Source organism: Solanum dulcamara, chromosome 9 (genome assembly GCF_947179165.1).
Source record: "Solanum dulcamara chromosome 9, daSolDulc1.2, whole genome shotgun sequence".
NCBI lineage: Eukaryota > Viridiplantae > Streptophyta > Magnoliopsida > Solanales > Solanaceae > Solanum > Solanum dulcamara.
The window spans coordinates 16,268,310-16,286,158 of NC_077245.1; the positions used below are offsets into that span (position 1 = coordinate 16,268,310).

Sequence of the window (17,849 nt, forward strand, 5' to 3'; positions counted from 1 at the left end):
AGATTCTTCCATAGTTTAAGGGGTTTTTTAATGTGAGGTACTGTAATTTTAACCTTCGTCAAGATGGTGGCGGAGAAATATCATGGTTTTGGCACGGTTTTGACTAGATATCATATTGTCATCTTTGATGGTGTCTGCCAGATGCATCACCATCGATTCTAGGTGTATTTCTGCATCTAGTGCCTATGATGAGTAGGCTTTTCCAGATATATCAAGAGCAACAAATTCAAGTTTAGAGATATTAGACATTTTAAATAAATAAAATTCTTACCCTTTTGTTACCTTTTAAAAATAGCTCAAAGTGATGAAGGCTCGTGCTGATAACATGTTATAAAATAAACTAACTTAGGAAATTAATAAGAAGGAGAGATAGAAAGAGAAAGAAAGAGAGTTGAGAGATTTCAGTGTCTTTTTTCATTCCAGATTCATTGCCTTATATAGGCAAATTTCGTTGAAAAAAATGATCGAGCTACAGTGGAAATACTATTCACTACGGTGAAAGTGGACCCCTTGGACATCCACTTTTTGACTTATTTTACGACACTTCTTTTTAATCTCTAGTCTTTTTTAATCAATTCATTTATTAATTAAGCCTGAATTCCAAACAGAACTCTTCTAACATTTTACTTTATCCAATAATTCTAATCGAAGCAATCTCATTCACCATTTCTACCCTTAATCCCTTATGGAGTCATCTTGATTCCCCAACAAAACCTTAAAAGTGATATTTGCAATATCCTTTCCAATTTGGGAAATTGGCTTGGCTTCCCTAAGCCTGTGAATTTGTACTTCCACTTTACATAATAACACCAGAAATTCACTTACGTAAACATATGTTATCATAATAAGCAAATTTGCCCACTTCAAATTGCACTTTCTCCACACGTACGGTGAAAGAAAAACAGGAAATCGTAATACACGTCATAAACTATTCGTTGAACATGTAATTTTCTCTAGAAAAGTCGTTATACATGTTTAGCTTGTCGTAAGATTATAATCTGTTTAGCCAAGCTTTTGAAAAGTCAAAAGTATTTTTTTCCTTAAAAAGTACTTATTTTGAAAAAAAAAGTTTTTGATCAAACTTGTAGAAAAAAATAATTGGGAGTAACATACAATGGTTTTCAGAAACTAAAAAGATATTTTTGCTTCGAAAGTATTTTTTTGAAAAACACTTTTGTGAAAATACTTTTCAAAGCTTGGTCGGTCAAACACTAACAGTTACTCAAAAACGTTTTTCAAATTGATTAGCCAAACACAAATTATTTCTCACAAAATACATAAAATAATTTTAAAAATTTTGAGTAAACAAATTATAGATAATCAACCCAAGAAGTTTGTGGATTAACAAACTAATGTTTCTTTTTTGGAAATTTCTCAATAACCCGCAACATAAGAAGTTTGTGGATTAACAAACTAATGTTTCTTTTTTGGAATTTCTAAATAATCCGCCGCTACACTATCTGTCACAATTTCTATCCTTCGTGTGAGTATTCTGTGGTGAACACTTTGTGCGCACTGAGTAAATCTCTCATTGTGTAATAACTTGTAAATCACACAAAAAATATAAATCGCTTTAGATAAGCTTTATGCGACGGCTCAACTCAAAAGGCATTGAGGGGATCGACAAACTAATGTTCGTTGCTTATGGAAGCAATGAATCTCAGAAATTTAGTGCAGCCAGACCAAAGACTTAGAAAATGTATCTAAAATTAAAGTCCAATTGTTTTTTCCAATTCTTTTGTATGACGTTACAGTTTGGCGTGCATTACGTGTGCCAATAAACAATACTCCCCGGCGTGTATTACGTGTGCCCCATAAAATAATATTCCTTTTGTCTCAATTTAAATATTTTAATTTGATTAGAAATCAAATTTAAAAAATAAAAAAAGATTTTCTTAATCTTATGATCAGATGTGTGTAGTTCTTTAAATTTTGTGGTATTGAATTTATTATATAGATTATTGAAATAGAAAAAATTACTAAACAAAATGAGATATTCTTTTTAGAAACAGAAAAAAAAAACATTTTGAATTGAAACGGAGGGAACAATAGATTAAACTAACTGGAACATGTAATGCAAGTTCTTTTTCTTAATGGAAAATCCTTTCTAGATATAGTACTCCACAATTCTAGCAAAAAATATCAGATTTCTTAAAGTTATCTAAAGGAATAATTGAGAATAAATAGTTAAAAAAGCTGTTTATGAAAGTGAAATTTCTAGCCATGACATCATTAATGCATTTTGATTATTAAGAGCTTGATTGCACTACTTAGAGGGTAATTTTTTTTTAGAAACTACCTTATTAGGCATATATTCATAATATATATATATATATATATATTAATTTTATCTATATTTTTAAATAATTACGTATTTTATCAATAATTAAGATTTTTCTATCATATATTGAGGAAGATACATCTAGATCCATATGTTTTTGCTACAAGATACACTAAAAATAGGGAAGGAGGTGAGCAAGATGGGGAGGGAGGTGAGCGAGATAGTCATTTATCACAGATATATGCGAATCACATTAGATATACACTAGATACATTATCTATATGTATCTGATGTGATTCGCATGTATCTGGGATACCAAACACATAGGAGAGTGGTGAGTGAGATGGAGGGAGGCGAGCGGGATTTATTTGTGTGTCCCAAATACATGCGAATGCACTTGGATACAGTGCATCTAGAATAAATTACACCTAATTTTGACCTCATGTATCCCGAGATACATGTATCTGGACACACCAAAATCCGACAAGATTCGTAATATTGCAAACTAAATTATACCGAAGTAATTAACTCTTAAACTAGTGAAATTTCTGTAAGTTTTCCATTTTTTTCTCTCACGCACTAATTATGTTGCTAAACTAACTATTTTGGTGTAAATATGAAGTGTGAATATTATATTTTTTCTTTAAAGGTGTGTAGTGGTATGTTGAGGTGTTTATCCGTTGAGCGATGGCTCTTTCACTTGACATCGTTGGATTACTAAAGCTGATTTTCGTCCAAAATATATGATATTGTACCTAATTATTTTTAAATCAAAAGGGAATTTATGTAGTGAGCTTTGTGAAAGTAATTATGCCTATCAGCGTAGGACGTGTTCATAAAAATAATTATGGATCTTAGATATTCAATCAATTAATACTACAAACAGTAAAATTAATATATTTAAATTGGACCTGGCATTATATTCTCAAACAAATGGCATAGACGTATACCATTTATGTCCATAACTTCTAAATTCGTGGACCTTGCATTATATTCTTAAACCTTTTCCCTACATTTGTACGCTTTGACTTTTCTCCTTATCCTGTACAATATCAATAGGATACAAATTGAAAGGGGATATTGGAGCCATGGTAATGTTATCTTCATGTGATCTATAATTCATGAATTTGAATTGTTAAAGTACTCATTAATACTTCTATTAGGTAGATTGTTTACATGTATACCTCGTGGGATGTGGTCCTTTCTGTGACCCTAGATAAACGTAAAATGCTTTGTGCAGTAGACGATTCTTTTTTCTGAATGGTTCTTTTTGTTTAATTTCTTCTTTTATAAATAGATATGTATTTTCATGTTTGCTCAATATTTACTACTTATTAGTGTAGTCTATAACATGTAATTTTATTATTTATTATTTTAATTAATGCAATATAATGTATGCATGATTAAGATAATATGGAGGTCGAGGATTAAAGTAGAATGTTAGTAAGAAGTCGAGTGTTGTCTAGTTTCTCTTATTAATACTATCATTATTGCTCTCTTACTATCTTATCCTTCAATTTTAATATTACATATTGTTTTATTTGCTTGGTTATCGTATTATTTGTTGTTGCTAATTGTAACACTCCCCAAAATTTTCCGCTAAGATTCGAACATTTCTTCACGTGTGGGTAGACTCGGACTGGAGGACTTGTAAATCTACATGTGAGTTAGGATTAATTCCTAAGTATTTGAAGTGTGTTAGATGTATTTAGGGGTCATAAGGGATCTCTAACACCAACTCGAGTCCAAAGAACTCCAATCAATTAAGTTTTCGGACGAGTTAGTATAAGGGTCAACTTCAAACGACCATATCTCCTAGTATATAAAGAACTGGGTGGACCACGACATACCAAATTAAAGGTCTTTGAGTCTTCTTTCCAACGCCATCAAGATTGTAATTTTTGGAGTTCGGGGCCAAAAGATATGACGATCCGAAGACGAACTAGCACGACAGGGATTTCATTTTGGTTTGGGTTACCACTGCTGGGGAAATGGCCCTGGCGCCATAAGGGCGCGACGCTCCACTATCGCGCCAGGAATATGCCTCAGTAGTTTGGTCCCTGGCGCGACGCGCCACTAAAAGTGTGCAGGGTTTTTCAGGCCAAATTCCCAGAATTTGGAGCAATAGGCTTGGCGCTGTAAGGGCGCGACGCGCCACTATCGCGCCAGGAACATGCCTCAGTAGTTTGGTCCCTGGCGCGACGCGCCGCTAAAAGTTGTGCAGGTTTTAGGCCTAATTGGCCTTGACGCTGTAAGGGCGCGACGCGCCACTATCGCGCCAAGAGCATTTTTGCCTAATTTTTAGAATTTGGAGGAAGGGCAATTTGGGAAATTTCCCAAATTATATATACACGAGCCTTGTGTATTTTGGGGGCATTTATTCAGCCCCCACTCTCTCTCTAAAGAAAAGCCCTAGCTCCTCTCCCTTCTCTCTTCTCTTCTTCTCCATTTCCAACCAAAAAGGGGTCCAAGGGCTTCAAGACCTCAAGCTCCCATTGAAAACCCAACATCAAGGTTTCTTCAAAGTTTTCACTAAGGTATGTAAGGCTAACCTAAAATATGGATTTAGTTCTTCCATATGCCCATATATGTGTTGGATAGAAGTTGTGAAAGAGTTGAACCTTCTAAGAAGGTTTTCTTGAAAGTTTTCCTAAACTATGGAATGTTTTTAAGTACTATTAGTTGATTGATGTTTTTAATAACTTGAGTTACTAAATAGTTATCTTTCATATTTTTGGCTACAAATGTATCTTTGTATATAGATTTATAGGTATTGACGATATTCTTGAGTTGAGTTTTGTTGAGAGTATGGGTCCATGTTTCATTCACATGAACTCAAGATGAGATTTCTTGTCATAAATGTCTTGAGGTTGAGATGGATAGTGTGTGTATATATATGTATTGATTGGAATGAAAAGAATGAATTGATTAGTTAAGAATGTCCCTTTGCTTCTATAAAATGAACATAGGACAAAAATGAGGATTTTGGAGTAGATGTTTGATGATTGATGTGATGATGATACTTGACAATGATGTGATGATAATGTTTGATGATGATGTAAATGATAATATATGATGATGATGTGATGATGATGTTTTGGTGACGATGTGAGTGATGATGTGAATGGTGCTTATTTAATATATGTAGAATGGTTGACGAAGAGGTATATTGATGAGGATGTTATGTGATGAAGTGGATTGGAGTCTAATGTGAGTTTGTGGTATGTGATGTGCATAATTTGAGTTGATTGGAGTCTTAGGAATGTTTTGAAAATAAATTATCTCTTGAAGAGGAGCTTTAAATAAAGTATTTGTGAACCTTTTTGCATAACCTATTTATACACTATTTTGAGTCTAAAGAATTATTAGTTTCATTTTTGATTTAGAAAGGAGTTTAAGTATGAGTTGAGTATGAAGAGCCTTTGAATGAGTTGAGTATCTTTATATTAAAGTATTTATTTTGAGTTTGAGTTGAGGAGTTGAAATTATATTTTGATGTACATAACATTTTCTACATTCATTGAGTCGAGATTGTATAAATTTTTAAAGAGAAGAGTTTGATGATTTGAGATGAGTCGATTTGAAAGAAGGTCCAATGAGACTTGTCATTATGAGTTAATTGAGTTGAAATGAGAACAGAGTTGATGAGGTGGCAATGTTCCACATGAAACTAGCCGTGAGGGCTTGTTTGAGATGATTGAAGGAGTTTTATGAGCATGGAGTCATGGGAGGAGTATCGAGCACCGAATTGAGCAAGAGTACAGTCCATACTCGAACCCAATACCTGTGTTGCCAAACGTAGGGGGGATTGAACCGTTAAGTCGGATGCTTCCCCGAGAGATTTGTCCTGACATTATAGGACTTGGTTGGATTGGATCCATGAGGTTCGTCATTCATGCCCTGGCAAGGTATGAATGGACGTGGCAACGACGTCGTTTTGTTGTACCTTCACTGGCTCATAAGTGTTGGTTGTCGGTTAAGAGAAACTCCCATTTAGGTCGTGATAGTACTCTGAGTCAGTTGAGTTGAGTGAGTTGCTATATGCTTATGAGTTAGTCCGGTCTACACTATTTCTTGTTAGACTTAGAACACTTGAGTGAGTTGTTACATATTTATTGAGTTGAGTCCTTTGAGTTGAATTGTAAGACGTTGCATAATTTAATTTGCACATTTACTGAGTTGAGTCCTTTGAGCTGATTGTTGAGTTGAATGTTGAGTAGATTGTATACGGTTGGATTGGAGTAGATGAATTGTGATTGGAATGAATGGAATGGTATGTGACTAGATTGGATTGGATTATTGAGTTAATTGTTGAGTTGAGTGTATATAATCGGATTGTACATGATTGAAAGGGATCGAATTGTAAATGAGTTGATTGAACGGTATTGTGTATGATTGAATTGGACTGTATGGTATATGATTGATCTTTGTCTAAAAATGTATTATTACTTTAGACTTATGACGCCTTGTTGAGTCTCTCTCATCTTTCTGAATTGAGATATTTGGACTGATGTTATTCTTCCTTGAGGTATGTTTCATTCTGCCATTTTACATACCAGTACATTCCACGTACTGACGCCATTTGGCCTGCATCGTTTCATGATGCAGAGACAGGTTTGAGAGATCGTCAATAGGAGCATCATTGGGGATCTATTCGAACTCAGCGTGGTGGCGAGTCCTCCCCTACATTCGGAGGACACCGTCTGTGTATTCTTGCATCGAGTTAGCCCTTTTCATTTTGATTCGAGGTAGCCATGAACATGTCATTGGCACCAATTAGATAGTAGTGATAGAGGCTTCATAGACTAGATAGTGATGAGTCGATCGAGTTATTCTTATCAAACTATTTATAATGACAAATATTAGAGTTGAATTTGTTGGCCCATGGCCTTTATTCTTTGAGTTAGACTGAGGTTTGAGTTGCCCACTGAATATTCTCTTTATTCTTTTGTCTTCCGCTGATCGAATGAATGAACGGATGTGTGATCAGGCTATGTGATTCGCTTGGGAGCCAGAAATGATTTCTGAGTGCCGGTTACGTCTAGGGTACCCTCCCGGGGCGTGACACTAATGTTCTTTTCTCCATGATTTCCCGCATGACTTCTTCACTATTGTATTTTCTTTTCATACTCGATTTTAATATGCTTTACTTAGAGGTGTCAAAATGAGTTCAAATATAGTTAACTCACCCAACCTGTTTGGGCTCAAGATAATTTGAATTTGGTCAATTTCAACTCATTCAAGCCTTAACCCATTTTAAAAGAATCTTCAGTTGAGCCCAATTTAATCTCTAATTTCAACTCGTTTTAAGACTCTTTATTTGTATTGGTATAATGTATGTTCCCATATTGAATGTATGACCATATATTTTATATCTTTTAAGATTTATCTATACATTTGTAACTTTTTTTTTATTTTCTTCAGTTGAAATTCAAATTGTGGTTATAAAAGATAAATAACAGTATGTTAATATTATTGAGATTAATCGGTTCAAATTGGGCAAGTCATGACCCAACCCAATTTTTAGACCATTTGAGCCCAACCCATTTGAACCCAAAGTAAATTTGGATTGGTCATAACTCAATCCAATTTTTATTCCAACCCATTTTTATATCTCCAATTTCAACCCAACCGTTCATTTGACACCACTAGCTTTACTTGAGTTGAGGTCTACAAAAAACAACCTCTCTATCTTCACAATGTTAGGATAAGATTGCGTACACACCGATCTTTCCAAACTCCACTTATGAAATTACATTTGATATGCTACTGTTGTTGTTGAAGTTTAATACGAGATCCAAGTCATATTATTTTAAACATGTGCTCTATGTCCATAACCGGATGAAGAGAATAAATATTCACTATTAAGGCTGCTTTTTTAAATATAATCAAAATTTATAAAATCAAATTTCATATCTCAAATTCGAAGTTTTAAACTTCAAACCCAAAGGTTTAAAGTTTGAACTATCAAAATCTAATTAATTCAAATTCGAAATTAAATTTGAAGTTTGATTTTGACAGTCCAATAAATTTGATGTTAGCTATAGAAACTTAAAACTTTAGACCTAATGATCCAAAAAAGGGAGGAGGAAGAAATGGAGGAGCGATATAACGTTTGTCAAATTTGACTAAACTTTTAATTGTGTCTAGAAATTGAGGAACACATGGAACATATTGGCTACTTGATGCAATTTCTACACAATAAGAGCACATGGAACTCACACACACATAAATTAAGAAGATCCTAAGGGGTCGTTTGATTATTGGCCAGAGAGAGTTATTTATGCATTAAAACTAATATACTTTTATTTATTATTTGGTTATAAAAATGGGGGGAAATAATTTCTATATAGAATAGCTTAAGGTATATGAAGTTTGGTTTTTTTTTCATTTCCACATAAAACATAGCATTGCTAATGCAATGTATGTATCATATTGTTTTGTTTTTTTAGCATATATATAAATTAAGAAGATTCTAAGGGGTCGTTTGGTTACTGATCAGAGAGTTATTTATATATAAAGGATATGAAAAAAATTATGTATTATTTTATACAGAAAAAAGATAAAATAACTAAATCCTATGTAACTAATTTCTACATTACTAAAATATGCATAATTACTCTACCTATAAACCAAACAAAAATGCCTAAACGAAGGAATTGTTTTAGTAATCACAACATGGAAAGGAAACGGGTGCTTAATCCTGTTTGAAGAAATTTCATGAAATGGGTATTTAATCCTGTTTGAAGGAAAACAATAAGTTGAGTACATTTCTTCAAGATTCTTCATATTTGTTTCACTAGTGGATAATATAATCACATGTTACAAACACGGATTACTCTATGAAGATTCACAATCTAAGTTCAGAACTTCTTTTATGTTTCTTGAATAGGCACAGTTAGTGGCCGATGCAACATTATAATATCAGAAATGAACTCGGTATTTTTGATGCTGAGTATAATCTTATATGTAAAAATTCATCAAAATTGTAATAAATAGTAGATTTAAACCCATAATTTTAAAAATTTAATAGATTCAATGCTAGGAACATTATAGGTAGAACTTCTAGAATTTATATCATGGATCTGTCTCGATCTTAACTGTTTGAGGACTTTATTCAATAATCGTGTTTTTTCTCTTTTTTTATTATACATATAAATAATAAATATATATTCTTATTTATTCATGTCTTGACCAACGTGGATGATCCAAAATCAATAAAAAAAAAAGAATAATTCAATTCACTAAGCTTCCCGCGCTATACATGGGTATGAAAAAGCGCCGAACCACAAAAGATATAGTTTTCTCTATAAATTGTAAGTATTTGCGTCAAAGAGATTGGGTAGTGCTTAAGCACCCGCCATTTTGCTGAAATGTAGTTAATATTCTACTTATTTGAAGAGAAACAATATTTGTCCAACAAATATACAAGTCTTGCGTACCGTGGAATATGTTAAAGCATAATACAACAAGAGGTTAATAAAGTCATCATAACAATGTTCACAAGAAAGTTTCAAATACATGAAAAAGTCAATAATATAATTAATTACAAATTAGGCATACCCAAAAATCAAGAATTTGAAACCAACATCATGTTCTTAAATTCTTCAAAATCAAGAACTCCATCAAGGTTAGTATCATACATGTTAATCATGTTCTTACAATCACTTCCTTCTTTCTCATCCCACAATCCTAATCTTGATAACACTTTTTGAAGCTCTTCACATGAAATAAAACCATCTCCATTCAAATCAAAAACCTTGAATGCTTCAACAAGATCATCTTCCAAATTATTATTATTATTATCTATATTCTTGTCCTCTTTTATCTTTTCTCCATTATTTTTCTTCACCATAGCCTCGTAAAAGAATAAGAAGTCGATGAAGTTAAGGCTCGTTTTACCTACCAAAGATTGAAGCTCTTCAAGGCCCGTGCAAGCTCCAATCTTATCAAGTAGGCCTTTCAGCTCATCTAAGCTCACTAATCCATCACCATCTTCATCAAGCTTGTCGAATATCCTCTGGATGTGGCTTTCGTTCAACGTAGACATTCTAACTCAACAAACAAAGAACTGCAACAACAATAACGTTTGAATCAACAATCTATTGCTTCAAATTATATATATACACGTGCGTTATAAGTCAAGTATGTATGAAGAACAAATTAAAGTAAAAGGAAACTTACATTTTCCTTTGCTTGGAAATTCAAAATGAAGCTTCTAGGTTGAAATAATGATAAGAAGATACCACTATAAATGGAGAAAATTAAATTCTAGGTTTGTTCATTTTATCCACATATATGGGGAAAGGAGAATTCATTCCCTAAGTGGAATCGTCCTTTCCTCCTCGTCTTTTGCATAGATTCTACTATGCAATCAAGAATTTTGTTGTCATTATATAGAATATAGAACCATACCTTATAGCCATGGACCAAATCTTCGTCTTTTAGTGTATTGGGTACACACTAACTAAAATTATTTTTATTTTTATTTGTGCATTACTCGTGAAAAACATACTTCGATTAATTTAGGCCCAAAAAAAAAAATATTAGTAGAAGGAGAAGACGTGCAAAGCGTGAATAAGTAAGTCAACGTTGATCAACTCTAGTATAAGAGTTTGCGGCTATCGAAGGGAATGGAACAATTCTACTAATAAATAGAATTTAGGGCGATTCAAAATAAATTAAGTTAATTAATGAATGGTTCATGATTTATTTTTTAACATATTATTCAAATTTTGTATGGTTATTCCTATTTCAGGATAGTTTTTAATTTTTTTCCTCAAATATAATGGTCTTTTATTTTTGCTCCTATATTCATTAAGGGATTATTTGGCAGGATGTTATTAGAAAATTTGATACATGTATTAGTCATCATATTATTTGATCTTTTGTTTGGTAAAATGTTGAGCCTATGTACAATTAATATATGTATTAGTTATATGCTATATTTTGTATTAATTATGAGGTGTATAACTAATACATAAAAAATGCGCCATTATTAATACATGGACTATTAATACATGGATAAGTATGAGTAAAGACATAACTACTCTTAATATACTAAACCAAACAGTGGTAGAAAATAATCTCAACATAACTAATTTCAACATTATTAATCCTAACATTACTAACTGTAACGATCCCTCTAGTCGTTATGGGTAAACTAATGGTGAAAGAAATTGGGTTAGCAAACTTTCGCCGTAGTAAGTTGAAAATTTCAGACTATGCTAGTCTCGAATGAAATCTAAGCAAGGTGAAGTATAGGGCGATTCAGAGCAAGAATTGGGTGAAACATCTAAGTAGAGTTTGTTTTCCTTGTATCTAAGACGTTAAGGAGTTCGTAGAATTTTTAAAAGTGAATTCAGATAAGTAGAACTCTCGATATCGAACTTGACGTTAAGGGGTTAGTTTAGAGCGTCAAGGTTTAAAAGTGTGTTGCGAAATGACTACTTTTGGGAGGATTTTTGAGTTTCTGTACCATGCAAGCCGACACAACGGTGTGATCCTTCTATGATGGGGCCGCTATAGCGGGTTAAGGCCCTCTATAGCGGGGTTAAGTCACTAAAATTACATAAAATCTCTAAAACCACTCATTATTTGACAATTTTGTTTTTGGCAAGTTTAGAGGCGACCTAGGTCCATTTTCACTTGTTTTTCATAGTATTTATCGATAAAGGTAAGTTAATTTACTCCCCTAACTTAGTAATTTGATTCTTAGGCCATAAAATCTTTGGTGGGTAACTTTAAAGGGGGCTTTGACTTGAGTTAATGGTGGAAAATTCCTCGTTTGGGTGAAATAATCATGAAATTGGCTTGTGGTTGGGATTAAGTTATAGTCCGGGCATATTTAGACCATTGTTCATTGATTACGTTATGTGTTACTATTTTAGACCGAAAGCAGGCTAAAGCTTCGCTAAGGAGTCAAAGTTCACGATCAAACTTATGCAGCAGTTGCTTGGTGAAGTAAGTTAGGCTTAACTGAGTAATTTAGACATGTTTTCAATTGCATGATATTTTGTAGATTGACGGAAGATTGCATGCCTAGGCCTTCGGGCACAGAATTTGAATAGCTAGTAGCTTGTTGATTATCATTTTTAGGGCAGAAATATACTATGTAGGTAGTGATTATTCTATAACTAGAGGTGATTTGTCTAGTTCATGACCATTAATCTTTAGGGATCCTTGTTGAGGTGAGTTGATGGTACTATAAGGATTAAGCGTAATATCTAGGTTACAACAAAACTCTAGGACTTGTGGTAGTCAACGGGAAACAGAACGAAAGAAAAGGGTATTCATTCATGGAAATAAGGAAGAAAAATTTTGGGAATAAATGTGTACTCATAATAAAAACCATCATTAAGCTTTGTGTGTGTGTTGACTATCTATGTGTAATACTTTTGTAATGCATGTTCACGAAATAAAGAAATGAATATGAAATGATATCAAGTTGTCAATCTTATGTAATGAGCTTGTTTGTTTTGCTTGTGCCTTTACAAGTATGATTGTTTCATTGTATGTGTAATTGTGTATGATAGCTGTGATTGCTGGTTGGCTCAAGTACCATGTCTGGTACAAATTATCGATTGAATCCACGCCTGGTACGTGATATCTCTTGGTTGGCTCAGGTACCACATCTGATACAGATTATTGATTGACTCGGGTACCACACTTGGTACATGATATTTTTTGTTTGACTCGGATGCCATACTTGGTACAGATTATTGGTTGACTTGAGTACCACACTTGGTTCAAAATATCTCTTGGTTGGCTCGGGTACCACGCCTGGTACATATTATCAATTGGCTTGGGTACCACGCTTGGTATAGAATATCATTTGATAGGCTCAAGTACCATGTCTGATACAAGATCTATCGGTTGTCTCGGATACTATGCCTTGTACAGAATATCATTTAATTGGCTCAAGTACCATGTCTGATACAAGATCTATCGTACACCTTTCTAAAAAAGCAATTTTTAAATTTTTTTATCTTCTAGGATACTTGAAAATCCATCGAGGCCATTTTTACAATGTTTAAACCATATCATATCATATTTCAACCTTAAAATACCCAAGATATTACAGAAACTACTATGTGTGTAGCTCACAATAAAATGTATAATGGAAAATCAAGACATATAAGCTTAAGACATGCCTATATAAGAGAGTTAGTTACCAGCGGAATTATAAATATAGTGTATGTGAGATCAAATAAGAATCTAGCTGATCCACTTACAAAAGCATTAAATAGAGATGCAGTCTAACAAACTAGCGAAGGAATAAGGCTGAAACTCTTAAATTAAAAACAAATAACAGAAATCCAACTTTGAGTTAGTATACACTATAACAATATACTTTCAATGGGGAATAATAAATTATTTATGTTGTTAAGCACGAAACTCCTCATTAGAACCCTTGATTCCAATATATTGTGTGTTGTTATAGAGGGAGTTCAGAAATTGTTAAATGCATGAAATAATAGGCGCATAATAACAAACTTCAAAGTACATGTTGTTACAAGAAAGAGGGTGACTTAACTCTTAATGAAATTAGAAAATGTTTGTAGTAATAGGAACATGGAGTCTAATTTCACCTATATAAATATTGAGGTGATGCCGCTTCAAACAAAGACTTAAAGAGTTATAAAGAGCGATATCTTATGATCTAAGAAAGCTCACTAAACAGTGTGAGATAACTAACAGGATTCTGTTATAACTTCCCTGACTAACTGGCCAACTAACTCTCTGAACTAATCAACTAACTCTATTAAATAACCATCTAATAACAACTTCTCAATAGCTAAGCATCAATTAACATCCCATCTTAATCTAGTATGTGAAAAACATTAAACAACTTCTCAATTAGCTTTTGATAACCAACCACATCTTCTAGTTCAGGATCACTTTTTCCCCCATATGAATATCATAGTCTACTGTGGTAAGTTTATGATTTGCCTCTAATAGTGTAAGGACTGATTTAGCACTGCTCAGTCCTACTTCTTAGATTATTTCCAAACTATACTTCTTTTGGTTTAGGAGTATTCCCTTTTCTGACCTCATAACTTTAATACCAACGAAGTATCTCAAATCTCCCAATTCTTTTACTTTGAAGCATTGATGCAGGGTCTACTTTTCTTCTTCAATCAATTCAGGTGTACTACCTGTAATTAAGAGGTCACCATATACACTAAAATAATGGCTATATCCAGCTCCTTCTTCTTAGTGAATAAAGAATTATCATAAGCATTTTGAGAGTATCCTGCAGTGACAAATGTATCAGTGAGCTTGATATTTCACTATCTGGAGACTTGCTTTAAACCATAGAGAGACTTGACTAATTTACATACTTTTTTCTCTTCTTTACCATAGAAGCATTGAACCAAGCGCATGTAGACATCTTTATATAAATCTCCCTGTAAGAAAACTTTACTTACATCCATTTTTTAGATAGACCAGTTCTTAGATACAGCTATGCTTATCAAAGTCCTTACAGAAACCATCTTAGCTACAGGTGAAAAAGTATCATGAAAATTTAATCCTTCCTCTTGACTATATCCCTTTGCCACTAGTCTAGCTTTGAATCTTTCCACCTTACCATTTGACTTGTATTTAATCTTATATACTCATTTAGACCCTATGGCTTGTTTGTCTGCTAGAAGATCAACTATGTCCCAAGTATGGTTGTTTTCTAATGCATGAATCTCCTATTCCATTAACTCAATTCATCTCTGATCTTGAGATGCCTCCTAGAATGACTGAGGTTCAAGAAGAGCTGAAAAATCAGCTAGGTATGTCTGATAAGTAGAGGATAAGGTAGAATTTAGAAATGGGAAACAATGAAGCTTGACCAACTATCTTTTTGTTTAACACATAATCTTTCATTCATATAAGAGGTTTAGCTGATCTACCACTGGTTCTTCTTGTGGCTAATTGCTCAGACTCTACATGTATAGTTATTGGTTCTGCCTCAACAGTGTCAGCTTGTACTACTTCTGCTGGTGAAATGTTTATCTCATCTACTACTGTAGTGTCTACTACAGCCTCATCTGCTATTCTAGTGTCCATTACCTCTACATGTACCTCTACTAGCAAGGCATTTGTATCCATTGTAACTGGACTAGGTATGTCAAGAGTGACCACATCTTTCTGAGAAACTATAATTGGTAAGAGAGTTTTCTCTATACACTCTTAAGAGAGAGGATAAAATATGTCATCAAGAACCCTTTTTGCTCTTTTAAAAAGAAATATGTTCTCTCTGAAGTTGACACCTCTACTCACAAGAAAGGTCCCAGCCTTCATATCAAACAACCTGTATCCTTTTTGTGTCTCCTTATAGCCAAGGAATACTGTCTTTCTAACTCTGAATGCAAACTTGTCTCCCCTAGGTAACATATTAGCAAAGCAAAGATATCTAAATACTCTGAGATGGTCAAACACAACAGATTTGCCATGCAGAACTTCAGAAGAAGATTTCCCTTTTAATACAATAGAAGGCAACTTGTTAATAATATAGACAGATGTTCTTACACAATCACCCCATAATCTATTTGAAAGATTACTTTGAAACTTCAAAGCTCTTGCCACTTCTAAGATATGTATATATTTTCTTTTCACAACTCCATTCTTTTGTGGAGTATAAGGGCAGCTACTTTGGTGAACAATACCAAGAGAAGAAAAATAATTCATGACAACTTGAATTAAAAAACTCCTTTCCATTATTAATTTTTGGTATTTTAACAGTCCTATCAAACTGAGTTTTTACTCTAAATCGAAAATCTTTCAACACAATAATAACCTCACACTTAGATTGAATTAAACACATCCAAGTGTATCTGTTGTATTCATCCACAATTGTCATAAAATAAGACCTTCGATCATAGGTAGGAACCTTGAAAGGTCCCCTAACATCAACATGAATTAATTGAAAATAACTATTGGTTGAAGACCTACTAAGTGAAAACTTGAGTCTGTGTTGCTTAGACATAGGACATACTATACAATGTTGTTGTTTTTCTTTAGACGTCTTTACATTCAAATCAAATTACACATCTTAACATTCAAATCAACAATACTATTGATTACTCCCATAGAAGGATGACCAAGCATGTTATGCCATAACACTGAATCTGGCTGATCTTTTATTACTACTTCTACTTTTATTGATTCATCTTCTTGCAGTCAATATCATCCATCATACTCTCTACCCATCTCCATCACCTTGCTGTTGTAAAGTCCCTGAAATATACAAAATTTTGAGTAGAAATTGACTGAACAACAAAGTTCTTTGTTATTTTGGACACTGATAATAAGTTGAACTTGAAGTCAGGCACGTACAATACATTCCTAGCTTATGATTCTGCAAAATAATAGTTTTCCCTATATGAGTTATATTGCATTTATCACCTGTAGGCACTTGAATACCACTGCTTTGTTGTCTATCAGTAACCTTAAGATCATTCAATACTTTTCTAAGTGGTGTTATGTGATGTGAAGCTCGTGATTTCTATAATCCAATCATATTGTTTTACTTTGGATAATAAGGAAGATATACCTACAAAATAGCAGTGATAATCACCTGTAGAATTCTAAACTTGTCCTTTGCCCTTTAAGCTCATGTAGTGTTGGTACTGTTCTTTTAAAAGATAGTGTCTCGTTGTTGATTCTGAGCTAGATTCACCTCCCCCCCACAGTAGCATGATGTGCATGTGGAAATTTCTGTTGTCCTTATGCATTGTCCTTGCCTCTTGTGTTCCTAAATGTTTCTTACTCTTAAAATCAGGTGGATATCCAACCAACATATAACAATTCTTTTTCAAATGTCCCTTGTAACCACAATGATCACATATTGTTCTAGGAATAGTCCCTATCGTTCCACCAGTCATAGCTTTCCTAGGTCTAAAACTATTATCTCTCTCTAGCTAGCGTACTAAAGGAGTCTCGATTGACATCAACTACACCTAACCTCCTCTGACTTTCCTCTTGCACTACCATAGAGTAGGTTTGATTAACACTTAAGACTGATGTTCTAAGAAGAATATCACTTCTCACATGACAATAACTCTCATTCATTCCCATGAGGAATTGTTGCAATCTTTGATTGTTCAAATGTATAACATACGCACTTGATTCTGCACACTCACGTGTAGGAGGATGAGGAGCCAATAGATCCAATTTATTCAGTAATCCTTCAATTTTGAATTTGTACCTTGTTTATACATAGAAATTTCTCTCCATAATTGATAAATTCTAGTAAGATTTGACTTGTGAAGTCTCTCTTTAAACTCATCTCATACTCTCTTTGCAGTCGAAGTCAGAATTATGCTAGATACTAATTTTGGTGCAACTACTCCACTGATCCATGACAATACAAGTGCATTACATTTATCCCACTGCTTTGCTAATTTTCCTTTGTATAGATTTCGTGTGCAACTTCTATCTACAAGACCTAACTTGTTCTTTCCCAACAAAGCTAGTTCCATTGATCTGCTCCATAGTGTATAATTTTTTGGTTCTGTTAACTCCAAGCCAATCAGTACAGCTTCTTGTGTGTCTGATGGTTGTAAGAACAATG

General features: G+C 33.5%; 1 protein-coding gene across 2 annotated transcripts; it reads right to left on the bottom strand.

Moving 5' to 3' along the window:
* Positions 1 to 9,761: 9,761 nt before the first annotated feature.
* LOC129903611 (probable calcium-binding protein CML44) lies at positions 9,762 to 10,759 on the bottom strand. Of its 2 annotated transcripts, none has more exons than XM_055979159.1 (2): positions 10,697 to 10,759; positions 9,762 to 10,352 (listed from the first exon to the last, which is right to left on the bottom strand). In XM_055979159.1, the coding sequence occupies exon 2, from the start codon at positions 10,329 to 10,331 to the stop codon at positions 9,852 to 9,854; it is 480 nt and encodes a 159-aa protein (XP_055835134.1). In that variant the 5' UTR covers positions 10,332 to 10,352; positions 10,697 to 10,759; the 3' UTR covers positions 9,762 to 9,851. The 2 variants fall into 2 exon arrangements, with proteins under 2 accessions (XP_055835134.1, XP_055835133.1); XM_055979158.1 differs by lacking the exon at positions 10,697 to 10,759 and adding an exon at positions 10,466 to 10,644.
* Positions 10,760 to 17,849: the final 7,090 nt, after the last annotated feature.